This window comes from Trachemys scripta, chromosome 12, assembly GCF_013100865.1.
Source record: "Trachemys scripta elegans isolate TJP31775 chromosome 12, CAS_Tse_1.0, whole genome shotgun sequence".
Classification (NCBI taxonomy): domain Eukaryota; kingdom Metazoa; phylum Chordata; order Testudines; family Emydidae; genus Trachemys; species Trachemys scripta.
This window is the reverse complement of record NC_048309.1, coordinates 35,525,832-35,552,918: the sequence shown is the minus strand read 5'-3', so window position 1 is coordinate 35,552,918 and position 27,087 is coordinate 35,525,832. Positions and strand designations below refer to the sequence as shown.

Here is a 27,087-nt window from a genome sequence, read left to right as displayed (position 1 = left end):
GCTTCCCTGAGCCATTGATCATCACATACAGCTCAAAGCAAATATAATTTATTAAACAGCAATCAATTTTTTGAAAAAATAAGGAAAAAATGGGAAAGGTTAAAGGAAAACACATAACACTGCTCGGTGGCACAGGGCCATCACAACCAGCATCTCTGGAATGTCAGGGCAGTTCACAGTCTGTCCCTCACATGTCCCAGGCCTCAGCTGTGCTGCAGGGATGCTGCGAGTCAGACACTTGCTCTGGCGGTGGCCACACGTCCTCAGGCTCTAGGGGGCAGGACCCTTCTTCCCAGAGTCAGCCTCTCCCCCTCCCCCCTTGGGGTTTTGAACCCCCTCCAGGTCTTGCCTACAAAGCATCTCTTGGCTGGGGGCATCTCCCTGCGCTGGACCTGCTACCCAGGGTTCCCTTTGCTCTCCCAAGCTGCTCACGCACCCAGCTCTGGACTGTTCCAGCTACAGGTCTAGGGTTGCCAACTTTCTAATTGCACAAAACTGAACACTCTAGCCACGCCCCTGCCCTGAGGCCACGCCCCTGCCCCACTCCTTACCCAAGGCCCTGCCACCCGCTCACTACAATCACCCTCCCTCGGTGGCTTGCTCTGCCCCACCCTCACTCACTTTCACTGAAGCTGCGCCACTGCATTGTTTTAAGGGTAGGTTCCCCAAGGATGATAAATAGTCTACACTCAGATGGCTTCTTGATTAGACCATAGGCCAATAAGGTGACTGGATTCCATGGCACATAAAGCATCTCACCATTTCCATAGCCATGATATCAGAAGCTTTGCACTTAGGTAAAGTATTTGCAAACACGCATCTCCAAAGAAGCTAGAGCCTTCTTCAAGCATATAAGTAGCAATCAAATTTTGCACCGTTGAGAGGAAACAGGAGGTGTAGCGAAGTCACCATATCCTCTGAAAAACATTTTCCAAGCAGCATGTCCTTCTTCAAATTGCAGGGATACATACCGCCTTTCAGAGCGCGTACAGAAGGTTTTACTTTCAATCAGTAATTAGTAAGGGTTTAAATGGAGGGTTATTGCTAGAAAGAGAGAAGGGAGAAACTCCCACTTTTACAGCTTCTTTTTATGGCTTCTGATAAGGATCCTTTCTGATGCTGAATACAGAGCACTTAGACATTCCTTTCAAGTCAGGACTCCCTTTAAACCACAAACATCCTCCTTGCTTGTTCTCCAGATAGTCTCATCCCTCTATCAGACTGCTGTCCTGATCTTTGATAAGGTCCAAGTGGTTTGTTTGCCTTTTGACCCATGTGGTTTTAACACCTGCCATTCACAGTGTATTTACAACTTTCCACTGAAGACTTCAAGTAATTATTGCAGATAACAAACAATGCTTATCTACCTTTACAAAACATAGCAGAAAAAAAAGATAATCTAAACGGCTAAAGGAAGATACAAGTTGTATAAGTTATGTCTTAGAGTCTGTGTAAACACACTTGAGTGTCATAAAGACGGTTTTATGACCAGAGCCATGCTGTCTTCCTCACACGCGACTTATCCCTGGGTGATGGTGTGGTGTGTAGAGAGCTGTCACTTCAAGTGCAAGGGGTTCCCCGATCCTGCTGACAGGCTAGGGGGCTCTGGAGGGGAGCATTTGATCTGGTTCTTCAGCACAGTCAGTCTGCAGAGAGCCTGCCTGGAGTAAGGTGGGGTGGATTGTGCCTTAGGGAGCAGCCTGTTTTCTCTCTCTGTGTGGTTTTGGATTCTTGTGTGTTAAGGTTCTGGATTCTAAGAAATAAAGTTGCTACCTTCCAACAATAGTATTGTATGTTTTTTATCTAACGTGTCTGTGTGCGTGCCATAAACGTGACAGAAAGCAAAATCCTCCTTGAATTTCTTTAATTACCCTGAGCAATTAAAAATCTAGGCATGTCAGTTGTTACATTCTCCAAATATCCTGGATAAAAATAACTGTGAGTGTCTCTTTAGTTCAGTGACGGTGCAGGCAAGTTTGTAATGAGCTACCATTCAAACAAAAAATAATGGTAACCATTTTTGCATCAGTACTGAGGTTTACATGCCCCCTCCTTCTACGCAATATTCCTACTGGGGTTTGGTTCAGAGGGAAATCTGCTGCTCTGGCTGCAATAAAATATTTTACTGCCATTGCAAACTGGTGTCGTGTGTGTTTGGGGTGGGAGAGGGGCTAGGATGTCCAGGGCTGGACAAGGGGCCCATTGTGCTCAGCACTGCACAAACACAGAACAAAAACACCATCTGGTTTCTGTCTCTCTGCAGAGCCAGGCACTATTTCCTCATTGGCAGCTGAGTTAGATCTCTCTGCTGTTCTCATTCACACACACGCTGGCATAGGTGGGGCAGGGGCACACTGCTCTGAGCTCTTTGGGAAAAGGAAGAATGCCACTAGCTTGGTTGTCCCAGGGCAGAGTCTTGTGGCAGGAGAGTCAGGACTCCTGTCCAGCGCCTGTCACAACAGGGGCCCTGATCTCTGTCGGGGTCTGTGCAGCACCTGGCAAAACGGTGCCCTGACTTCGGTTGCAGCCCCTAGGTGCTCCCAGAGCACCCATAACCAATTCCTAGGTGATTAACAGGGTGTGACAGTTGCAGTCTATATGTTTTTATAAAAATTTGATGATGAGTGAATATAATGTAACTGGAATATGCTTCATGCAAAAGGTCTCTTGTAAGGTATCATTACAAAGTTTATAATCTACTGAGTGTGATCATCCTATTTGTATAAATGTACCACTCTTGTATCTGGGACTAGAAATATGAAATATAACTCTGAGGGCCTATTGTAATTATGCAAAGTGTGGGCCATTAATGGTGGTTTGGAATCTTGATGACTCCCATTAACCAGGACAATTGTCTGCAGATGGGTGTGTTTTACCTGTAAGTCTTCCTGTATAAGTGTGTGTTGGCAAGTGGGCAATGAAGTCTTGCAGTGACATGTGATCATGTCACCTGAACTGGAATCCATCTTTAACCTGGTGTTTTTCCATTGAGAAGGAGGGGGTGGAAACCCAGAGAGGGACAAAGGATTCCCGCCTTATGCAAAAAATATATAAAGGGGTGGAACAGAACAAAAGAGAGGAGCCATTATGAGGAATCCCCTAGCGACCACCTGAGCTGGAACAAGAGCTGTACCAGGGGAAAGAATTGTGCCCAGGACTGGAGGGTGTCCAGTCTGAGGAAAAAACGTACTGAAGCATCTCTGAGGGTGAGATTTGTGCATTTTATTTTATTTTGCTTGGTAACTTACTTTGTTCTGTCTGTTACTACTTGGAACCACTTAAATCCTACTTTCTGTATTTAATAAAATCACTTTTTACTTATTAAAAAGTATGTATGTATTAATACCTGGAGGAGCAAACAGCTGTGCATCTCTCTCTATCTGTTATAGAGGGTGAACAATGTATGAGTTTACCCTGCATAAGCTTTATACGGGGTAAAAGGGATTTATTTGGGTTTAGACCCCATTGGGAGTTGGGCATCTAAGTGTTAAAGACAAGCACACTCCGGTTAGCTGCTTTCAGGTAAATCTGCAGCTTTGGGGCAAGTAATTCAGACCCTGGATCTGTGTTGGAGCAGATGGGAGTGTCTGACTCAGCAAGACAGGGTGCTGTTTCCTGGAGCTGGCAGGGAAGGCAGGGGTAAAAGTAGTCTTGGCACATCTGGTGGCAGCTCCTAAGGGGGATTCTGTGATCCAACCCGTCACACAGGGTATCGCGGGTGGCTTCATGTCTGCAGGGGGGAGAAATTTCATTGCTGTGCTGTAGTCCCATCATTGCCCATTATGACTGGATCCCACATGCTCGGTGCTGGACAAACACAGCGCCAGGGACAATCCTGGCAGCAGAGACCCTACAGTGTAACAGCCACCAGCAGAGAAAGGGGTGGGGATGGGGACAGAACATGGAGGCCAGAGACCATGGTGATGGGTGTCACAGGCGTGTTAGAGACGGGCTTTGTGGCTTCTGGGTTGAATGGGGGGTAGAGGGATGGTGTGGAGGAATGGGAGGGAGCTGTGGATCAGGGTATAGGGGCACCCAGAGAGCTGGTGGGGAATGCGGAGTCCAGGGCAGGAATAGCAGGGTTTGGGGGTCGGGATTGAGGGGCACTGGCAGAGCTGTGTTGGAGGCAGAGCAGGGATAGCCGGGTGCTGGGAGGTGGGATTGAGGGGCACTGGCTGATCACAGAATCATAGAAGATTAGGGTTGGAAGAGATCTCAGGAGGTCATCTAGTCCAACCCCCTGCTCAAAGCAGGACCAACACCAACTAAATCATCCCAGCCAGGGCTTTGTCAAGCTGGGCCTTAAAAACCTCTAAGGATGGAGATTTCACCACCTCCCTAGTTAACCCATTCCAGTGCTTCACCACCCTCCTAGTGAAAAAGTTTTTCCTAATATCCAACCTAAACCACCCACACTGTAACTTGAGACCATTGCTCCTTGTTCTGTCATCTGCCACCACTGAGAACAGCCAAGCTCAATCCTCTTTGGAACCCCCTTCAGGTAATTGAAAGCTGCTATTAAATCCCTCCTCATTCTTCTCTTCTGCAGACTAAACAATCCCAGTTCCCTCAGCCTCTCCTCATAAGTCATGTGCCCCAGCCCCCTAATCATTTTCGTTGCCCTCCGCTGGACTCTCTCCAAATTGTCCGCATCGTTTCTGTAGTGGGGCGCCCAAAACTGGCCACAATACTCCAGGTGTGGCCTCACCAGTGCCAAATAGAGGGGAATAATCACTTCCCTTGATCTGCTGGCAGTGCTCCTACTAATGCAGTCCAATATGCCATTAGCCTTCTTGGCAACAAGGGCAAACTGCTGATTCATATCCAGCTTCTCATCCACTGTAATCCAGGTCCTTTTCTGCAGAACTGCTGCTTAGCCAGTCGGTCCCCAGCCTGTAGTGGTGCATGGGATTCTTCCATCCTAAGTGCAGGACTCTGCTCTTGTCCTTGTTGAACCTTATCAGATTTCTTTTGGCCCAATCCTCCAATTTGTCTAGGTCACTCTGGACCCTATCCCTACCCTATCTATCTCTCCCCCTAGCTTAGTGTCATCTGCGAACTTGCTAAGGGTGCAATTCATCCCATCATCCAGATCATTAATAAAGATGTTGAACAAAACTGGCCCAAAGGCAGATCCCAGATATCTGACAGCAAATATTTACCGAATGTGGTTTCTACTTTTTATGGCCATTGATCAGGAGTCTGCTCCTCTAATCTCTGCTCGCTGAATCGCTCACTGTGTGTGTCCCAGACCATGGGCCTGGCCGGGCTCCATATAACAGGCACCAGAGTGGGAGGGGGTCCCTGGCTTTCATCTCAGCAGGGATCTCGATCCATCTCTGAGAAGGGAGCTGCAGCCCCAGGACAAGGTGAGGTGATGACCCAGCTGGTGTCAGGTGCAGAGGGGTCTCCAACATTCAAGCAGGAGAGCACAATTCCAGAGTCAGCTGGTGTCCGCCTGGCTTCAAGTGGTGAGGTCAGGGCAGGAGAGTTAGAAGTCAGGAGTCGGGAGTTCTGGCCTTGTTCTGGGGGGGGGGTCTAGTGTGGTAGAGCAGAGAGGGGTGGGAGCTAGGATTGGTGGGTTCTAGTCCTGCCCTGGGATGATTGTGGAGTCTAATGGGTTAGGCCAGGGCATGGTGGGAGCCAGGAGAGGTGGGTTATAACCCTGCTTTGGGGTGGCTGGGGGCTCTAGTGGGTTAGACCAGGGATCCAGGACTCCTGGGTAGAATAGGGCAAAATTTGTATCAATTTATTCACCTAAATTGTCAGGCAGGGTGATGCTGAGTAGCCACTGGACCTGGGACAGCCTGTGAGAATGACTCTGGTTAACGCCTGCCCCTCAGATGTGGGTGACCCAGTTTCTAGGCCCTGCTCCAACAGTGATTCAGACAAAGTGGAGCAGGGCAGCTCCAAGCAGAGCGAGTGAAGAGTTCCCAGCTGAGAGGAGGCAGATTGCGGGTCTAATCCCCTCACCTTGGCAGGCAGAGGGGGGATTTTAACTGGGTTTCCCCACAGCCCTGGGTAAATGCTGTAACCGCTGGGCTGAAAGTTATAAGGGAGCCCGTCCCCAGTGGCCATTTTGTGGCTTTAATCCTCTGCTTTTGTCCAAATGGCCCAAATTGAAAAGAAACCGAAACCTTTCACGTCAGGTCAAACAGAAACTTTTCCTGTCCAGGCGACGTGGAATTTTTTGATTTTTGATTTTGCCATAAATTTGGAAAACTATAGGGTTTGGTTCAACCCAAGGCAAAACCACAGTAGAGCCTCAGAGTTACAAACCCCTTGAGAAGGGAGGTTGTTCATAATTCTGAAATGTTTGTAACTCTGAACAAAGTGTTTTGGTGGCTCTTTCAAAAGTTTATAACTGAACATTGACTTAGTAAAGCTTTGAAACTTTACTATGAGGAAGAAAAATGCTGCTTTTAACCCCCTTAATTTAAACGAAACAAGCACAGAAATAATTTCTTAACCTTGTCAAATACTAATTTTAAAACTTTTCCTTTTTTTAAAGTCATTTACATTTAACACAGCACTAGATTTGTTTTTGTTTTTTGTCTCTGTGGCTACCTGATTGCGTATGTAACCCCTTTGGGGTTTAGAGAGCTTGGCCCTTTAAATCTTTTTCCTAAGTGGGAGGGGGAGAGTAAGAAAAAAGGAGGGAAACTCCAGGGGACAGCGCTGGAGCTCCAGGGAGAGGGAGAGGCAGCCTGAGACCCTGGAAAAGTGAAGCAACAGAGAACCTGCCTGAAGCCTGGGAAGGACAGGGCTGATCGGGGACCCCCCAGGACAGGAGCCAGGAGGAGCACTGTGCAAGGGAGGAATCGCCGGAGAAGGACAGGCCGGAGCTGGACCCAGTATCATGGCTGCCCAGAGCTGCATGGGGCTGTGAGTACTGGGGCTTGGGACTCTGCATTGGGAACAAGGAGGGAGGCTGTAGCTAGTTAAGTGGGGAGGTGGTCGCTCTGTGTGGCTTTGCAGAGAGCGGCAGAAGAGGGCACCAGAGGGGTTTGTTGGGGGAAAGTTCACTGGTGCCGAAGACAACCAGGAGCACCCAAGACTCACCCCTGGACTGGAACTTTGCTCAGGACTCCTGAACTCTGTGTGCAGACACATTGCTCGGTGTCTGCCCTTCCAGACTGTGCTACCACTGGGCCTGTGGGGCCTTGGTTTGAATGCAGCCCTGTCTTACTGCTTCCCCTATATTTCCCCTTGTTGTTTTTCTCCTCTCATCCCTCTGTAAATAAATATTTCCCTTGTTACATCCACTGTACTTTTCCTGTGGGTGTGTGTGTTCGTTCACTCTGGGGGGGTTGGAACAGGTGCCCCTGGGGTGGAAGGGATTTCTCCTGCTGCATTCCTGCGTGCGCCATTTCTTGGCCAGAGCTGCCTGCAAAGCAGATTCCATCTTGGCCATGAGGGCGCTAAAGTTACACTTGGTGGCCCATACGGGGACTTTGCAGTACACACACACACACACCCCTACGTTGTGCACCCTGGGCTCTTCTTCACAGAGCAAAGAAACTCCTGAGTGACTTTCATCTCAGTTAAAAAAAAATGGAGAGAGGATTATTAGAAGACTTGTGCCGAGGGGCATGAATCCCAGTAACCAAAGCTGTGCTGGTGGCGGGATTCCCAGAAGAGATGGAACCAAATGAAATTGAGGAGAGCTTAGATGCAGCTGAAATACTGGGGAGAGTAAAGGTCCACACCCGTATTTACAACCGTGAAGTGAAGGGCATGGTAGCACTATGTACTCACTCCAAGGAAACAGATCTTGATAAAGTGCCCAAAGAGGTGCAAGTAGAAGGTATTCCTTGGACAATTCTGGGGGCAGAGAAGTCCTCTCCTAGTGTGCGTGTGTCACTTGAGGTGGATTCTTTAGCGCAGAAATTGCAAGCTCTGATGGTGGATGAGAAGCGGAAAAGAGAATAATTAATTTTGGCATTAGGAGGGGCTCCAACACCTGCAGCACCCAGCCTGGTGGGATGGGCCAAAGAGCTGGGAAACGCTCTCAAAGATGCATTGAGGCCGGTACATGAAAGTGCTCCATACAAGGGTTACGTTCATGCTCGGGGGTGTCACCTGTACCCCCAGGGGAGGAGGATTACAAGACCTGGAGGGATTTTACGGTGCCACTTGTCCAAGAGTGGGAATGCTCTGATGCTGAGAAGCGGAAACGTGTGCTTGAGAGTCTGAGGGGACCTGCCATGCGAATTATCCGAGCCCTGAAAGACTCACAACCAGCTGCCACAATGCAAGACTATTTAACTGCTCTTGAGAGTGTCTACGGTACTACTGATAACAGTGAAGACCTGTATTATCATTTCCGCCATACCTATCAGGAGCCCCATGAATGATTGTCGGATTTCATCAGGAGACTAGAGGATTTGCTACAGCAAGTAGTGCGGAAGGAGGGCATCCCCACTAAGCGCATTGATTACGCTAGGTTGGACCAAATCCTTCGGGGCACCCGACAAGATGAGTTGATGTCGTGGCGACTGCAGCTGAGGGAGCGGGCCCAAAATCCACCCCCGTTCCACAAGCTCATTCGAGAGATATGAGAAGAGGAGGAGCGATTGTTGCAAGTGGATACAGTGGTGCAGTCGAAGATGGCAGGGAGTCGCACCACCAAAGTGCTTGGAGAGATGGAAGATGCCCTGTCAGTGGCAGCAGCACTGAGAGATTTGACCCAAGAAGTGGCCATGATGAAGGCTCAGGGACATATTGTGCCATCCTCAAGAGGGGAGAATAGCAGGGGGGGTGATAGCCAGCGAGAAGGTTTCTGTTATAACTGTGGAAGAGATGGTTACTATGCCTTGGACTGCCAAAACAAGACAGATCATGCAAGGGTATCTCAGAGATTGCAGCAGACCATTAGGAAGCTTCAGGGAAACACCAACAGGGCTTGGGGAAGGAGCAACCCAAGACCCTGAAATTCCAAGGCTCCCCAGAAAAAAACACAAACAAGGGTTACCCAGATGGGCTGATAGGCCCCCAGGCTATAGTACCAGTTCATATAGAAGGACGATCATGTGAGGCATTGCTGGACAGCGGATCACAGGTCACCATACTCTATGAATCTTACTACCGAGAACACCTGCAGCATTTACCCTTGCGTCCCCTGTCTGGCCTGACAGTCTGGGGAAAATTGGCTGTGACTCCTGCCCCTATCTGGGATATATCCTGTTAAATGTTCAGTTTCCAAAGAATGTTGCAGGGGTAAACCAGGAAATAGAAACATTGGCACTGGTCTGCCCAGATCCAAAGGGAAGAAAGTATGCACTTTTAATCCTAGGGACAAATGCAAACCTGTTCCAGAGATTGGCGTGGAAATGCCGTGAGATGGCAGGGAACAACTATCTGCAGGAGCTGCCAGTGCACGCTTTATGTAAAGCTGCATACCAGCAAGCAAGGAGGCCCCCATCCCAAGAGAAGACCAAGGCTAGACCTTTTGGGAGGGATAGTTTCCAGTTTGGGGATTCCCCCATTCCTGCTGAGTGGAAGGACCACCTGTGTGAGAAGTTAGTCAAGAGGAAGTCTGTTTTCTCTATGCACGAATGGGATGTTGGGTGTGCACATGATATGGAACACCATATCCAAATGCAGGATGGTAGGCCTTTTCGAGAGAGGTCAAGATGATTAGCCCCCGCTGATATTGAAGATGTGAGGCGGCACCTACAGGAACTGGTTCAAGCAGGTATCATTGAGGAATCCAGTAGCCCCTACGCATTGCCGATCGTTGTAGTACGAAAGAAAAGTGGAAAGGTGCGCATGTGCATCGACTATCGCACTCTGAACCGGTGGACGATCCCTGACCAATACACACTGCCCCGGGTGGATGATGCCTTGGATAGCCTGAATGGTAGCTGCTGGTTTTCTGTCCTTGACCTCCGCAGTGGATACTATCAAGTGCCCATGGCACCAAAGGACCGGGAGAAGACAGAATTCATCTGACCTTTAGGGTTTTACCAATTTAATCGCATGCCTCAGGGAGTATCTGGAGCTCCAGCCATGTTTCAGTGACTCATGGAGCGGGTGGTAGGGGACATGCACCTGTTGGATTGTCTGGTGTACCTGGATGACATTATAGTGTTCAGGCGCACTTTAGAAGAACACGAAACTCGGCTGTGCAAAGTCCTGGATCGTTTGGAACAGGCTGGCCTCAAGTTATCCTTAGACAAGTGCATCTTCTGCCAGACATCCATGCGGTATGTGGGACACATAGTGTCTGCAGATGGTATAGCTACAGATCCAGAGAAGGTGAAGGCAGTAACCACCTGGCCAAGGCCCACAACTCTCAAGGAATTATGGTAGTTTCTGGGATTCTGTGGCTATTACCGCAAGTTTATCAAGAATTTTTCGTACATCGTACATGCACTCACAGAGCTCACCAAGGGATACCCCCCCACACAAATAAGAAGAAGGGGAACTCACCTCGGCATCAATACTTTAATGTGGGTGCAGAATGGGATCGCCTATTGGTTCGGGATGGACAACTTTACCAAGGACAGAAGCATCCCCAGAAGCATCCCTCACCATAAGCAATTGGTGCTACCGTAGAAGTACCGGCGAGGCATGTTAGAGGCCTGCCACAATCGAATGGGGCATCTGGGAGTCGAGCGATTGGAGGCCCTAGTTAAGGCAAGATTCTATTGGCCCCGGATGGGGCCTGACATCACCCACCATATTCGCACCTGCACCAGATGTATCCAACGAAAGACTCTGCCTAAGCAAGCGGCTCCTCTTGTCAGTATCACGAGTTCTGCACCCATGGAGCTTGTCTTTATGGACTTTCTGTCATTAGAGCCTGACCGCCAGGGTACTGCAAATATCTTGGTGGTCACGGACCATTTTACTCGTTATGCCCAGGCTTATCCCACGAAAGATCAAAAAGCATCCATGGTTGCCAAGATCCTGTGGGAAAAGTTCTTCATCCACTATGGGTTGCCCGCCAGACTACACTCAGATCAGGGACGGGATTTTGAAAGTCGGTTAATAAAAGAACTTTGTAAGATCACGGGGATCAAAAAATCACGCACCACCCCTTATCATCCCCAAGGGGATCCACTACCAGAATGATTCAACCGCACACTACTGAACATGCTGGGAACTCTGGAGCCTCAGCAGAAAAAATACTGGAGCCAGCACATGAAGCATTTGGTACATGCGTATAACTGCACTCAACATGATGTAACTGGGTTCACACCATACATGTTAATGTTCGGTCGAGAGGCCCGGTTGCCAATTGATCTTTGTTTTGTAGTGTCTTCAGATGGGGCACTCCCAGAAACATACTTGGGGTATGTGACTCACTTAAGAGATCAACTGAAGGAGGCATATCGGATAGTGACGCAAGCAGCTGGTCACCAGAATCAAAAGAATAAAACCCGATATGATCAGCGAGTGAGGCAACAGGAGATTCAAGTTGGTGACCGAGTTTTGGCCCGAAATCTCAGACTACAGGGAAAACACAAAATTGCAGATCGTTGGGAGTCACACCCATACATTATAGAGAAGAAACTTGGGGTCTACCAGTGTATCGCATACGTCCTGAGGGCAGGCACGGCCCCACCAAAACTCTCCACCGGAATCATCTGTTACCTGTAGGACAAGTATTGTTTCCCCATGAGGATGTTTCCACAGATTCTGAGACTCCCGGCCCTGCGTGTCGGACACGGTCCCAACAATAGAAATATACCTGTCCTCTGCAAACACCTAGCTCCTCGAAGAGTGAGGATGAAATGGGGTCTGGCGAACATCCAGTTTGGAATGCCCCAACCCTAATGGATCCTCTTGTTGTCACACAAAGAGATGGTGAAGGAGAAGAACCCACACTGAGCACTCCCGAGGCCCCACTGTCCCAAGCTGTGGAGACCCCCCAAGAACATGTTGAGGAAGGTTCAGTGAAGGCAGAGAACCCTGTACCCCTGTCATAACTATGAAGGGAAGGGTAACAGCCCTCCTGTGTACAATACTATAAAATCCCTCCTGGCCAGAGACTCCAAAATCCTTTTACCTGTAAAGGGTTAAGAAGCTCAGGTAACCTGTCTGACACCTGACCCAAAGGACCAATAAGGGGACAAGATACTTTCAAATCTTGGTGGGGGGAAGGCTTTTGTTTGTGCTCTTTGTTTTGGGGGGAGTTCGCTCTTGGGACTAAGAGGGACCAGACATCAATCCATGCTCTCCAAATCTTTCTGAATAAGTCTCTCATATTTCAGATTAGTACAGCCAGGCAAGGCATGATAGTTTTATCTTTGTTTTCTCAACTTGTAAATGTACCTTTTGCTAGGGTGTTTACCTCTGTTTGCTGTAACTTTGAACCTAAGTTCAGAGTGGGGAAGGAGCCTTGACAACCCCAAACAGCCATTTTAAACCCAGATGCACTCGAATTTGTGCCTCAAGGACCCATCATCTTGCCTCCATGTCCAGTGGTATCACCTCAGCCAATACCCTACAGCCAGCCTAGACGTTCCTCTAGGGAAGGGAAGCCCAGGTGTGTGCTGACGTATGATCGTTTAGGGGAACCCAGTGACCTACAGATCCCTGGAGTGCCACGGGGGGCAAGCTGCCTCATGGGAAACCTGTTCCACCCCTCGGGGTCCTGTGGGATGGATGATGGGAACGCTCCTGACGAATGGGGGCCCTGGGTCTCCTGCTGGGGATCCATGGTTTAGAGTTGCCTACCTTGATGGAGATATCAAAGATTATTTATTTTTGGGGGGGGAGAGCGTAACCCCTTTGGGGTTTAGAGAGCATGGCCCTTTAAATCTTTTTCCTAAGGGGGAGGGGGAGAGTAAGAAAAAAGGGGGGAAACTCCAGGGGGCAGCGCTGGAGCTTTTTGGTTCCCTTTATAGTTATGACACCCCCATGCACCCCAAAAAATTGGGAACCCTTGTTCAATGTTGGCCCTGTGACTCTGGTGCCCCCTCGTGACCCCAGGGTCAATGGGTTAATAGAAGTTGCTCTGAATCAAACAGTTAAGCCCCATCTCACTGCCCTGGGCTGAGAGGAGTTGTGAGGGACGAGTGGGTTGGATGGGACGAGGTTGGGCCCAGGAGGTTCCATGGAGGAGGCAGATCCCCACCCCTCGCTGTCTCCATCCATCTCCCCCCTCTCCCCACTGCAGATCGATCCAGTGACAGACATGCAACGGGCCCGAGGGGGACCCTGCCCTTTGCTTTTCCGGACCCTCATCCTGCTGGCCATCTGCCTGGCTCAGCTCAGCGAAGGCGCCAGCAACCAGCAGTTTGTGAACCAGCACATTGACTTCCCCAGGTCCAGCGCCCACAATGACCAGGGCTACTGCAACCGCACGAAGCAGTGCCGGGGCCTGACCCGCTCTGCCTGCAAAGCCAGCAACATCTTCATCCATGCCCCCTTCAGTCAAATCCAAAACATCTGCAGCCGCGGAGGGAAACACATCTACGGCAAAGTCTATGCCAGTATTGCACGCTTCAACCACACTGAGTGCCAGCTGACATCCTCATTCCTAGGGCGCTGTAGATACAGGACCACAGTCCTCAACAGCGAGATCCATGTGACCTGTCTCTAATCACTGCCCGGAACTTCATCAGAGTCTTGTAGAGCCGAGGCGCTGGCCATGGACCCCCTGCACCTCCTATCGCTCCTAGGCAGCCCTCTGTCACTGGGGCTCTCCAGCCCTATCCCTGCCCCCTGGGCAACACCCGCCATGAGTCTCCACAGGGACAGACAGCATCTCCCCTTATCCCACAGGCCAGCAGCTTGGGGCGTGCGGGAGGGTTTCCCACGCTGGGTGCCCGGTTCCCATCCACACGAGTGGAAATCCAGGTGCCCAGCCCCCTGGTTGGCACTGAGACCCTCAGCCTGAGCCCAGCACCCGCCTCGCTGGGTGCCGATCATACAACACAGCCGCCCCCTCCCACCCCGCATCCATTGGGTATGTTGTGGGGAGAAGATTGTCCCGGGGGGAACTGGAATCTGTTCCTGAGTTTTGTTTCCTTACTGCTTCTTGCAATAAAACACTTTCCTGCCAATGCAGAACCAGTCGCTGTGTTGGAGGGCTGGGGTCAGAGTCACTGTGCATCTGAAGCAAACCCTCGGGCTGTTTTGGGAACATGGCTAAGTTATTTAAAGGGATGAGTGAAGGGGCAGATATGCCCCATTGCTGTGCAGTGACCATGATCAAACCCCAGGTCAGGGGTCCTGGCTTGCTCAGGGGTTTGGGGACTGGAATCTGGGGACTCTCCTCTTTAGAGGCCTCTGGCTCCAATCCAGATGCAGGTGAGGGAATGAGACGGGGAATGCAATACAGGGCCATTCCCCACAAGGGGGCACCAGTCCCCATGGGTTGCAGGCCCCAGGATTGGGCTTCTCAGTGGCAGCTGGGGAACGGGGCACAGGAAATGTTTATTTCGGAGCACCAGATACAGTCTGGGCCCAGCTCAGAAGGTCTCGTTGACTGTGGGTATGTGTCAGAGAGGGGGATCTGGAAGCAAAGAGGTTTCATCTGAGGTTTGCCAGTGAATGGCTCATCTGGTTGCAGCCATAGTCAGTATGGGGCTCGAAGGGTCCCTGGGACTCACGACCACCTCCGAGGCTCTGTCCCCAAGGGGTTTGCAGCACGGAGGCAGAGCTGGCATCTCCTACCCCTTCACCCACTGCCCTGCAGCTCCCCCAAACAGCAGGGCATGCAGAGCAGCCATAGAAGCACAGAAATGTGGGGCTGGAAGTGACCTTGAGAGGCCATCAAGCCCAGGCCAAGTAACCCTAGATCAGCCCTGACAAGGGGTTATCCAATGATGTGACCCCCTTTGGGAGCCTGGTCCAGAACTTCACCCCTCGGAGCTGTTAGAGGGCTTATTCCTTCACCCTCCACTTCCCTAGTCCTTCTCGTGTGAACAGAGAGCAACCAGACCCGAAGTCCGAAGGTGCGAACAATTCAGTGTTTATTGGGGTGAACTTCCAGCAGCTTAAATCCAAGTTCCTTATTTTCAAATCCCAACTTACTTCCTGTTTGCCCCTAATGTATATGGTAATATTCTCAGCTATACCTTAACCAATCATTCCACTGAAATTTACCTAACCAATCCCAATATATTGTAACATGATTAGCTAACCAATTATATCCCACCACCTTAATTAGTTTACACCCAGCAAATTTAATTATACAGAAGACAGAAACGATCACAGAACCCGACAGAGACCATGCAAATAAACAGTAGCAAAGTGGGACAAAATGACAAAACAATACAGTTGTGAGGATTTCACAGCTACATCTATAAAGACATAAGGGTTTCCCAACTGTGTCTATTGATAAGTGAGTTCTTACCAAACAGAAAACTATCAAACTAAATTTCCTTTTACATCTTCTAGGCTCTTCCCTTTCCCTGGAGGTGCTCACTTCCTAACAGCCCCAGATTGCCTTGTTTCAGTGTGGCTAGTCTGGAATGTGAGGATGTGGTCATACAGTTCCCAGGTTATGGCTGCCCCTGCAGCTAAGCCAAAGGCTTTAGCCTAAGAAAAGGGCCTAAGAGTGTCACAGTGAGAGAAGGCCCTTACACGGGCAGACAGTGATTTTGATTCTTTCTTTTATACCTCTCTAACTAGCTAAGTGATAAACATATACCTACATTCTTAAAGTATAGGCCTTTACAGACAGGCCTGAATATCTATATCCTAACATGACTGTTCGAAACTTTTCCCTAATATCCAACCTACATCTCCCTGGCTGCAGACTCAGCCCATTACTTCTTGTCCTATCCTCAGTGGACATGGAGAATAATGGATCTCTGTCCTCTTCAGAACAGCCCTTAACATATTTGAAAGCTGTTATCGGGTCTCCCCTCACTCTTCTTTTCTCAAGACTAAACCTGCCCAGTTTTTAACCTTTCCTCACAGGGCAGGTTTTCTAACCCTTTGACAGTTTGTGTTGCTCTCCACTGGACTCTCTCCAGTTTGTCCACATCTTTCCTAAAGTTTGGCGCACAGAACTGGGCACAGAACTCCAAGAAGGACCTCACCAATGTCGAGTAGAGCAGGACAATTCCTTCCCGTGTCTTGCATATGACCCTCCTGGTAATCCACCCCAGGCTAACACTAGCCTTTTCTGCCACTGCATCACGTTGTTAACCTGGCATCACTCCCTCCTCTGCCCTGCTCCCCACACCACGACACTCCACGTGGGAGCAGGGCTCTGCGGTTAACAGCGGGGACCGCGCAGCCATTGGCACATCCCACCAGCCTGTGGAGTCACTACCCGTTAGCCCATTGCCCCATCCCAGGTTTTGAAACTTCCTCTGTATGTGCAGGGTTTTGCCCCCAGTCCCGGGGAGAGCAGCCTGCCCCAGACCACAGGGAGGGATCCAGCAACGGCCCAACCACCAACCGACACACAGTGACCCAGCGGGACTGGGTAGTGCAGATTGGGCGGGGGCCAGTCCAGGCTGTCTGTTGGGCCAGATCTGGGCCAGCCCCAGGACTGGGGGGTGTCAAATACCCGAGCCTGTGAGCACCGTGAGACACTGCAGGGTGAATGGGACAGAAGCCGGAGCAGGGGGGCCTGACGGGACCCCTATAGCTGGTGCCAGTGGAGAGGGATCCCTCGTGGGCCCGGATCCCCTTGGGCCCAGCCTGCCCAGCGCAGCCTGCCCCAGTTCCCCGTGCGCCCAGCCAGCTCAGCCGTGGCCACAACAATCCCCCTGGAGCCCCACCCGGTGCAGTGTGGCAGGGCTGGTGAGCTCAGCCCTCTCTGCACATTCCATGTTATCCGTTTGGGGCGTGAGCATTAGGTGTGTTCGTTGCCTGTCATGAGAGCCAAACTCTCTGTCTCGTACCATTCTCAGTTTTGTCCCCCCAAAGGGCTAGTGTGTGGCCTGCCCTGTCAGGGGGCCTGAGACACTGGGGTGAAGGTCATGACCTGGGTTTGAGCCTCAGTGCTGCACAAAGTTGGACAATCCAGCCACCTTAAGCCAGGCTGTATTGTTCAGGGGTGGGGAATCCCTTCCTCAAATGACCCTAAGTTTGGGTCAGTCACCCCAGCTTCCCCATCTCCTCAGGGCTCACACCAATTTTCCTGGCAAGCCAAGTAACCATGTGGATTTTAGCTGCTCTGTGCTGGCAGCCACCATGCCGGCACAGAGGGCGATGAGCAGGTGACCCCAAAGGGACATTGTCTCATAACCTCCCAAACACACACTAGACCCCACTGCCCACCCAGGGCCGGGATAGAATCCAGGAGTCCTGACTCCCAACCCGCATCAGCGGTGGGCAGGACACAGACCCAGGAGAGACGACTCCAAGCCCCAAGGCCAGGCTGGTGCCGGGAGCCAGTCCCTGCCCCCTCCTTGTCCCGTCCAGCCCTCACCCTTTCCCCAGGCCCTGGGGCTCAGGTGGTGCTGGGGGTCAGGCCCTAGCTCTCACTGGCTCTGCTGGGCACGGGCATTTCCAGCAGCCAGGCCTGCCCCTCCCCTGTCTGGGTCGCTGACCATACCCAAACTCTCTCCTAGAGCCTGTACCCCAGCTCCCCCACTCCCCAACCCCGGCTCCACCCACAGCCCACACCCCCCAACCGGAGCCCTCACCTCCCCTGCATGCCAACCTCCTGCCCTAGCCCTGCCCTGTGACCCTAGACCCTGCTCCTCTCCCAGAGTGGGGAGAGAACCCAGGAGTCCTGGCTCCCAGCCTCCCTGCTGTAGCCCACTAGACCCCACTGCTCCCGCAGAGCCAGGAGAAAACCCAGGAGTCCTGGCTCCCAGCCCCCTCTGCTCCTCCCCCCTGCATCCTCCTGCACCCTGAACCCCTCATTTCTGGCCCCACCCAGAGACCTCACCCCCAGCCAGAGCCCTCATGCTCCCCCTGCACCCCAACCCCCTGCCCCAGCCTGGTGAAAGTGAGTGAGGGTGGGGGAGAGTGAGCGATGGAGGGAGTGGGGATGGCGGGAGTGGGGGGGGGGNCTCAAAGTCCCGTTCAGCCGCACATTTCTGTGATTTCCATAATCCCAAATTCCCAATGCCTCCATGTCAATAAAATAGAGACTGGGACTCTCAAGGGTGCTAAGGAGAAGACTAAAACAGGCTCAGATGTCCCTTCCGGCTCAGTCTGGTGGTGGATGCAATGTGTGTTCAGGCTACCAGCAGCTTAGCTGATCCCTGGGCGAAATGGACAAGTTGGGAATGCAGGGAAGAGAGAAATGGGGCTGTTCCTTTCCCCTCCCATCCCCCACCCACACACACACTGCGATGCAGAATCCAAGGCAGGAAAATACCTTGTTCTCCTCCTGCTATGAAGACAGGGATGGGTTCCACCTTAGCCATCACCCCAGGGATCTCCACAGGTAAAAGGAGCTCTCTCCAGTTTGAGCTGAAGAGTCAGGCTTGCTAGCTGGGCAGGGGCACACACATGCCCCCTGACCTTTGGTGTAACACACCCTTCCTGAGTGGGTTATAGAGACGCCCTGGAATGCAAGCTGATGCACTGCCCGGTGATGCCCCATGTTGGTGCTGGAGCTGGCAGGAAAACAACCCCTATCTTTGAAACTTTCTCCCTACAAATTTCATTAAAAAAAAGGTCTGATGAAAACCGTGACAGTGGGGTCAGAAACAAGGATTTCTCTGCCCAGAGCTGGGTGAACAATGAGCCAGAGCACAGCTGGCCTGGCACGTGTTCTCCAGCTGCTCGGAGAACAGATGGGCTGGAGATGCCCTTACATCTGACTCATTGGTCTCCATGTCAACTGAAGGCAGGACAAGCAGTAAAGGGCGTAAGCTGCAGCCAGGGAGATTCAGGTTAGATATTAGGGAAAACTTTCTAACTCCCAGGGGAGTGAAGCTCTGAAATAGGCTCCCAAAGGAGGTTGTGGAGTCCCCATCACTGGGGATTTTTGAGAACCTGCCAAGGCTGATCTAGGTCTAGATTTACTTGGTCTCTGCCTCAGCGCAGGGGGCTGGACTTGATGACCTCTCAAGTTCCCTTCCAGCCCCACATTTCTGTGCCTCTATAACCCCTTCCAGATGCCCTTAGCAGAACTGCCCCCGACCCCACACACCTTCTGTGGCCACGGAGAACCATTGATCTCTGTCCTCTGTATAACGGCCCGTCACAGCTTTGCAGTCTGTTCCCAAGGCCCCCCTCAGTCTTCCCTTCTCAAGACGAAACTTACCCAGTTTTTGTAACCTTTCCTTGCGGGTCAGGTTTTCTAAACCTTCCTCTCCTCTGGGCTCTTTCCTCTCCCGTCCTTCTGTCTGTCCCATTCTCCACCCCCGCCCCCCATCTCTGCCTTTCTCTCTCCCTCTCTCAGGGCCTCTCCAGCACAGGACTGGCAAATGGATTCTGAAAAGGGCTCGGAGTATCGCACCGTCCCAGTTGGAAGGACTCTGTCTCTGGGGTGAGACCAAACAGCTGCGCTCCTTGTTCATCCCATATTACCTCACCTTGGCCTTCTCACCTCTGCTTCCCCAGCTGCTCAACGCCCCTCCCTGAAGGCTCAAACCACTCCATGGGGACTAGGTCCCCAGGCAGAGGTTCCTGAAGCTGCCTAGGGGATTTGGATGCCGTTCGGTCATTTGCTCGTGTCAAGGCTACTTCCCCACTCTGAACTTTAGGGTACAGATGTGGGGGCCTGCATGAAAACTTCTAAGCTTAACTACCAGCTTAGATCTGGTCCGCTGCCACCACTCCCAATGTGCTAATTCCCTTCCCTGGGTAGCCTTGAGAGAATCTTCACCAATTCCCTGGTGAATACAGATCCAAACCACTTGGATCTTAAAACAAGGAGAAATTAACCATCCCCCTCCTTTCTCCCACCAACTCCTGGTGGATTAAGATCCAACCCCCTTGGATCTAAAAACAAGGAAAAATCAATCAGGTTCTTAAAAAGAAGGCTTTTAATTAAAGAAAAAGGTAAAAATCATCTCTGTAAAATCAGGATGGGAAATAACTTTACAGAGTAATCAAACTTAAAGAGCCCAGAGGACTCCCCTCTAGCCTTAGGTTCAAAGTTACAGCAAACAGAGGTAAACACCCTAGTAAAAGGTACATTTACAAGTTGAGAAAACAAAGATAAAACTAACACGCCTTGCCTGTCTGTTTACTTACAAGTTTAAAATATGAGAGACTTGTTCAGAAAGATTTGGAGAGCATGGATTGATGTCTGGTCCCTCTCAGTCCCAAGAGCGAACCCTTACCCAAAACAAAGAGCACAAACAAAAAACCTCCCCCCCCCCAAGATTTGAAAGTATCTTGTCCCCTTATTGGTCCTTTGGGTCAGGTGTCAGCCAGGTTACTTGAGCTTCTTAACCCTTTACAGGTAAAAGGATTTTGGAGTCTCTGGCCAGGAGGGATTTTATAGTATTGTACACAGGAGGGCTGTTGCCCTTCCCTTTATAGTTATGACAGCTCGTTACACAGTAACGACATGGAGAATGCACATGGGGCCAGCTGGGTCCCAAACAACAGTCTTAACTAACTACACAGCAACACACCAGGTCGGGGCTCACACACACATGTGCATATACACCCACACATGCACACGCACACACATGCACATGCACAGACACACACACATGCACATGGCTGCTCTTGCTGGGTTCTGCAGCTTCTCCAGAACAGGACGCGGTGAGCACCACTAAAGGGCTCGTCAGCCATTTAAAGGGCTACCACCCGATTCCTGTACACTGCACACGCCCCTTTCCCAAGGGGAATCAGGCATCCAAATCCCTTTGGAAATCTCATCCCAAGGCTCCAGCTCACCAGAGTCCTCGCACGTCTGCTGCCGGCATCAGGGATGGATCCGGCTCTGTGCCCCGGGGACGGAGCATTTATCAGTGCTCGGCTGGGCAGCTCCAGGTAGGGCAGAAAGGGAAAGGGAAACACTGGCTGGCATTAGCTCCAATGGAGTTATTTCTGGGAAGTTCTCCGGCCTGTTCTATGTGGGACATCAGACTAGCCGATCACACCAGTCCCTTCTGGCCTTGCACTCTGGCTCTGAGAGCTCTGCCCTAACCTCAGGAGATTGGAGAAGGAGCTCTCAGACCTGCAAAGGACAGAACAGAAGCAGAATCCATGAGAGACTTCACCACGTAGAGAGTATTCAGCGGCTCATGCTGCGCCTGACTGGCTGTTCTAGTCTAAGGTCTGAATCTGACTTTGGTGTAGGAACTCCATGATGAGCCCAAAGTTTTGGATGAAATTTACCATTTATCTCTTTTCTGGAGTGAAACAGGAGTCGTTCCGTGTTTGTGCGTCTGCACAGTTGGAGCTGACCGTAAGAACAGACATACTGGGTCAGACCAAAGGTCCATCTAGTCCACTATCCTGTCTTCTGACAGCGGCCAATGACAGGTGCTTCAGAGGCAATGAACAGAACAGGGAAATTATCAAGTGATTCATCCCTTTGCCCAATCCCAGCTTCTGTCGGAGGTTTAGGGGCAGCCAGAGCATGGGGTTCTGTCCCTGACCATCTTCGCTAATAGCCATTGATGGACCTGTCCTACCCCTGGTTCTTGTGTTATGTGAAGGGGTAAATACCACTGCCTTATTCATTTTCTCCACACCAGTCATGCTTTTATAGACCTCAATCATATCCCCCCTTAGTTGTTGCTTTACCAAGCTGAACAGTCCCAGTCTTTTTAATTTCTTGTAATATGGAAACTGCTCCATAATCTTAATCATTTTTGTTGCCTTTCTCTGTACCTTTTCCAATTCTAATAGATCTCTCTTGAGATGGGGTGACCAGAACTGCACGCAGTATTCAAGATATGGGTGTGATGTTGCACCCCATAATGCTTTATGGGAATATGCTTATTAATGTACATATGACATAACTGGAATATGTTTTATGCTACATATGCCATGTAACATATCTCTGTAAAGGTTATGATCTACTGAATATAGTCATCCTATGTGTATGCATGTATCATTTTTGTATTCAAAGTTATGAATATTGGCTATGTACTTGTTTAATTTTAAATAGCCTCAGTGAAGCAGTTGGTCAGCTTTCTGAGAAAAGACTATTCTCAGTAAGTGCCCAGTCAAGAAACACTTAAGGCAACAATGAACTTGGAGACACCAATCCACATCTGGGCTTTCCCAGGAATGTGGCCTGGCTGGTAAGGAACTCAGTCATGCATGGACATGTGACTTGCCCATGTGACTCCAAAACTCCATCTTGGAGCTGAATTCTGGATAGGAGAGAGGAGGGGGGTCTCCACCCACAAGAAAAAGTCTACTTAAGTCCCTGGGAGACCCCTCCATTTGATCTTCAGCTGGCTCAAGAGATAGCCTCTCCACCCCGAAAGGACACCTGAAAGAAACTGGAACAAAGGACAGTAACCATGGGGGTGTGAGTGATTGCTGGACCCAGACTAGAAGGAGGCTAGTCTGTAAAAGAAGCTTACTGGAACATCTCTGAGGGTGAGATTTCATCTGTAATCACTTTCTTACTGTATTAGGTTTAGACTTGTGTGTTTTATTTAATTTTGTTTGGTAATTTACTTTGTTCTGTCTGTTATTACTTGGAACCACTTAAATCCTACTTTTTTATTTAATAAATTCACATTTTACTTATTAATTAACCCAGTGTATGTATTAATACCTGGGGGGACAAACAGCTGTGCATATCTCGCTATCAGTGTTATAGAGGGTGAACAATTTATGAATTTACCTTGTATCAGCTTTATACAGGGTAAAACGGATTTATTTGGGGTTTGGACCCCATTGGGAGCTGGGCCTCTGAGTGTTAGAGACAGGAACACTTCTTAAGCCGTTTTCAGTTAAGTCTGCAGTTGTTGGGGGACATGGTTCAGACCTGGGGCTGTGTTTGTAGCTGGCTCGCGTGTCTGGCTCAAACTGGCAAGGTTCTGGAGTCCCAAGCTGGGAGGGAAAGTGGGCTTAGGGGTAGTCTCAGTCCATCAGTTGGCAGTTCCCAAGGGGTTTTCTGTGATCCAACCCGTCACAGTGGGCATACCATGGATTTATACAGCAGCATTTTGATATTTTCTGTCTTATCTATCCCTTTCCTAATGATTCCCAACATTGTTAGTTTTGCCTGCCGCTGCACATTGAGTGGATGTTTTCAGAGAACTATCCACACTGACTCCAAGATTTCATTCTTGAGTGGTAGCAGTTAATTTAGACCCCCTCACTGTGTATGTATAGTTGGGATTAAGTTTTCCCACATGCATTTATTTTGGTGCCCAGTCACCCAGTTTTATGAGATCCCTTTGTAACTTGTCCCCATCAGCTTTGGACTTACCTACCTTGAGTAATTTTGTATCATCTGCAAACTTTGCCACCTCACTGTTTACCCCTTTTCCCAGATCATTTATGAATATGTTGAACAGCCCTGGTCCCAGTGCAAATCCCTGGTGGACACCACTATTTACCTCTGAAAACTGATCATTTCTTCCTATTCTTTGTTTCCAATCTTTCAACTAGTTATTGATCCATGAGAGGACCTTCCCTCTCATTCTGTGACAGCTTACTTTGCTTAAGAGCCTTTGGTGAGGTACCTTGTCAAAGGCTTTCTGAAAGTCCAAGAACACTATGTCCACTGGATCCCCCTTGTCTACATGTTTGTTGACCCCCTCAAAGAATTCTAATAGATTAATGAGTCATGATTTCCCTTTACAAAAGCCATATTGACTCTTCCCCAACAAATCATGTTCACCTATGTGTCTGATAATTCTGTTCTTTACTATAGTTTCAATCAGTTTGTCTGATTCTGAAGTAAGGCTTATGTTTTTAAAAATTGATGTCACATTAGCTATCCTCCAGCCATTTGCTACAGAAGCTGATTAAAATGATAGGTTACAAACTACAGTTAGTAGTTCTGCAATTTCACATTTGAGTTCCTTCAGAATACCATCTGGTCCTGGTGACTTATTACTGTTTAGTTTATCGGTTTGTTCCAAAACCTCCTCTAATTACACCTCAATCTGGGACAGTTCCTCAGATTTGTCACTTAAAAAGAATGGGTCGGGTTTGGGAATCTCCCTCACATCCTCTGCAGTGAAGACTGATGCAAGGAATTAATTAATTTAGTTTCTCGGCAATAGCTTTATCTTCCTTGAGTGCGCCTTTAGCATCTCGATCGTACAGTGCCCCACTGATTGTTTATCAGGCTTCCTGCTTCTGATGTGCTTAAAAAAAATTTTGTTGTTACTTTTTGAGTCTTTGGCTAGTTGTTCTTGTATATATCCACTGGACCACCCTTATCTGCATGTTTGTTGGAATAAACTTAGCAGAAGTGGGATCACCATGACTGGGCCTATGATCTCCTCACCCACCTCCCCTGCTGCTGGGAACCAACTCTGTCGGAAGACAGGATACTGGGCTAGATGGACCTTTGGTCTGACCCAGTATGGCCATTCTTGTGTTCTTATCTGAATTCCCTTTTCTCCAAGCCAAAAAATGTCAGGCTGGAAGGGACCTTGAGAAGGCATCAAGTCCAGCCCCCTGTGCTGAGGTAAGAATAAGTAATGCTGGACCAGCCCTGACAGGTGTTTGTTCAACCAGTTCTTCAACACCTCCAATGATGAGGATTCCAAAACCTCTCTTGGAAGGATCAGAAAACCAATTCCAGAGCTTCACTAACCTTAGAGTTAGAAAGTTTTCCCTAATATCTCACCTAAATCTCCCTCGCTGCAGATTAAACCTGTTACTTCATTTCCTACTCGCAGTGGTTTACCATGCTTAATTTATATGGGAGCCAAGGTGGACAGGTGAATAAACAGCCTTGTCTGGCAGAAACGTGTTCTTCTCTTTGGTTGGTCACAGACTTTAACATATTTCCAGTCTATAGACACAGTCCTTAAATATCATCCGTATGCACAGCTGGCCCTGCTTCATGAAGGTCAATAGGACATAAGCCTTTATTAGAGACCTTGCATGTCCCCACCAGTGAAGGACTACTACAAGAGAAGGGTGGTAGGTGTAGTGAGTTTGTCAGGCCTGGCAGGAGCTGCTGTTACAGAACAGGGGGCCCCCCAATAGTTGGAATCCAGGTTCAGAACAAGGGCACGATGCTTCCTTGCAAAAAATCTGTGTCCCGGAAGGGGGTGAAGCAGTGAGCCAGGGCCCTGGTTTGGGTGGAGCTCTGAGAAGCACATGCATAACCCACGGGGGCATGGGCAACCACCAGTAGGCACTTGGACCTCGGAGTCCCACAGCCAGAGTGAGGGCACCACGCAGGGAGCCTGCACCCCAGGAGAGCGCTGGCCGCCAGGACTAGAGACTGGATGCTGCTCAGACCCAGTGAACTCAGCTGCATGAGGGGTTCTGCCGTTGGTTCCCCTCACATCGGAGCAGTGTCCCGTTAGAGCCGGACTGGGCCAGGCTGGAGACACGGGCCCTTGGCCGAGAGGAATCGATCTAGATACCCTGATCTAGGAGTACTTGTGCCACCTTAGAGACTAACAAATGTATTTGGGCATAAGCTTTTGTGGGCTAAAACCCACTTCATCGGAGGCATGCAGTGGAAAATACAGTAGGAAGATATATATACACAGAGGAAATGAAAAAATGTGTGTTGCCATATCAACTCTAACGAGACTAATCAATTAAGGTGGGCTATTATCAGCAGGAGAAAAAAAAAACCTTTGTAGTGATAATCAGAATGGCCCATTTCAAACAGTTGACAAGAAGGTGTGAGTAACGATAGGGGGAAATTAGCACGGGGAAATAGTTTTTACTTTGTGTAATGACCCATCCTCTCCCAGTCCTTATTCAAGCCTAATTTAAGGTGTCCAGTTTGCAAATTAATTCTAGTTCTCCAGTTTCTTGTTGGAGTCCATTTTTGAAGTTTTTTTGTTGGAGAATTGCGTCTTTTAGGTCTGTAATTAGGTCCGTAATACTCTGATTTGTTGGCTTTCAAAGGGAAAATGCCAAACCATCCATCCAAACTCTGCCTCACTCAGATCTCTCTCTCCAGCAGAACATTTTCAAAGGCACCTAGGGGAATTAGGTGCCCAGGCCACTGAGAGTTTGGCCCTTAACTCCCTAAGGCGCCTTTTATCAATGACCTGCAAAAATTCATAAAATCATCACTGATAAAGTTTGACGATGACACAGAACTGGAGGGAGCGGTGAACACTGACAAGGACAGGTCACTGATACACAGCCATCTGGGTTGCTTGGGAAAAGGATGCAAGCAAACAATACATGTGTTAATATGGCTCCATGTAAACACATACTTTTGGGAACAGAGAACATCGGCCGTACTTACAGGATGGAGACTCTATATCCCGGGAAGATTTGGGGATGTGGTGGATAATCAGCTGATCATAAGCTCCCAGTGCAACGCTGTGGCCAAAAGAGCTAACGCCATCCTGGGATGCAGAAACAGGGCAACCTCCAGTAGGAGCAGGGAGGTTATTTAACCTCTGTATTTGGCACTGGTGTGAGCACTGCTGGAATAGTGTGTCCAGTTCTTGTGCTCACATTTCAAGAGGGATGTTGATAAACTGAAGAGGGTTCAGAGAGATGCCACAAGAGGATCAGAAAACCTACCTCACAATCACAGACTCTCGGAGCTCAATCTGTTTAGCCTAAAAAAGAGAAGGTTCAGGGGTGACTTGGTCACCTTCTAAAACTACCTATATGGGGAACAAATATTGAATAATGGGCTCTTCAATCCAGCAAACGTCTAACATGATCCAATGGGTGGAAGTTGAAGCTATAGAAATTCAGACTGGAAAGAAGGTTTACATTTTTACAAGTGAGGGTAACTAGCCATTGGGACACCTTGCCAAGGGTCATGCCGGATTCTCCACGGCTGACAAGTTTTACATCGAGAGTGGCTGTTTTTTTTAACAGCTCTGTATTAGGAATCATAGAATCATAGACTATCAGGGTTGAAAGGGACCTCAGTAGGTTATCTAGTCCAACCCCCTGCTCAAAGCAGACCAATCCCCAACTAAATCATCTCAGCCAGGGCTTTGTCAAGCCTGACCTTAAAAACCTCTAAGGAAGGGGATTCCACCTCCCTAGGTAACCCATTCCACTGCTTCACCACCCTCCTAGTGAAATAGTATTTCCTAATATCCAACCGAGACCTCCCCCACTGCAACTTGAGACCATTGCTTCTTGTTCTGTCATGTACTACCACTG

General features: G+C 49.5%; 1 protein-coding gene across 1 annotated transcript; it reads left to right on the top strand.

Moving 5' to 3' along the window:
• Nucleotides 1-6,851: 6,851 nt before the first annotated feature.
• LOC117886017 (ribonuclease-like) lies at nucleotides 6,852-14,009 on the top strand. Its single transcript, XM_034787651.1, has 2 exons — nucleotides 6,852-6,885; nucleotides 13,130-14,009. Exon 2 carries the CDS (start codon nucleotides 13,148-13,150, stop codon nucleotides 13,553-13,555), a length of 408 nt encoding a protein of 135 aa, XP_034643542.1. The 5' UTR covers nucleotides 6,852-6,885; nucleotides 13,130-13,147; the 3' UTR covers nucleotides 13,556-14,009.
• Nucleotides 14,010-27,087: the final 13,078 nt, after the last annotated feature.

What these genes read in the sequence shown, in the direction of transcription:
- LOC117886017 (XM_034787651.1), top strand. Translation starts at nt 13,148, where the DNA reads ATGCAACGGGCCCGAGGGGGACCCTGCCCTTTGCTTTTCCGGACCCTC.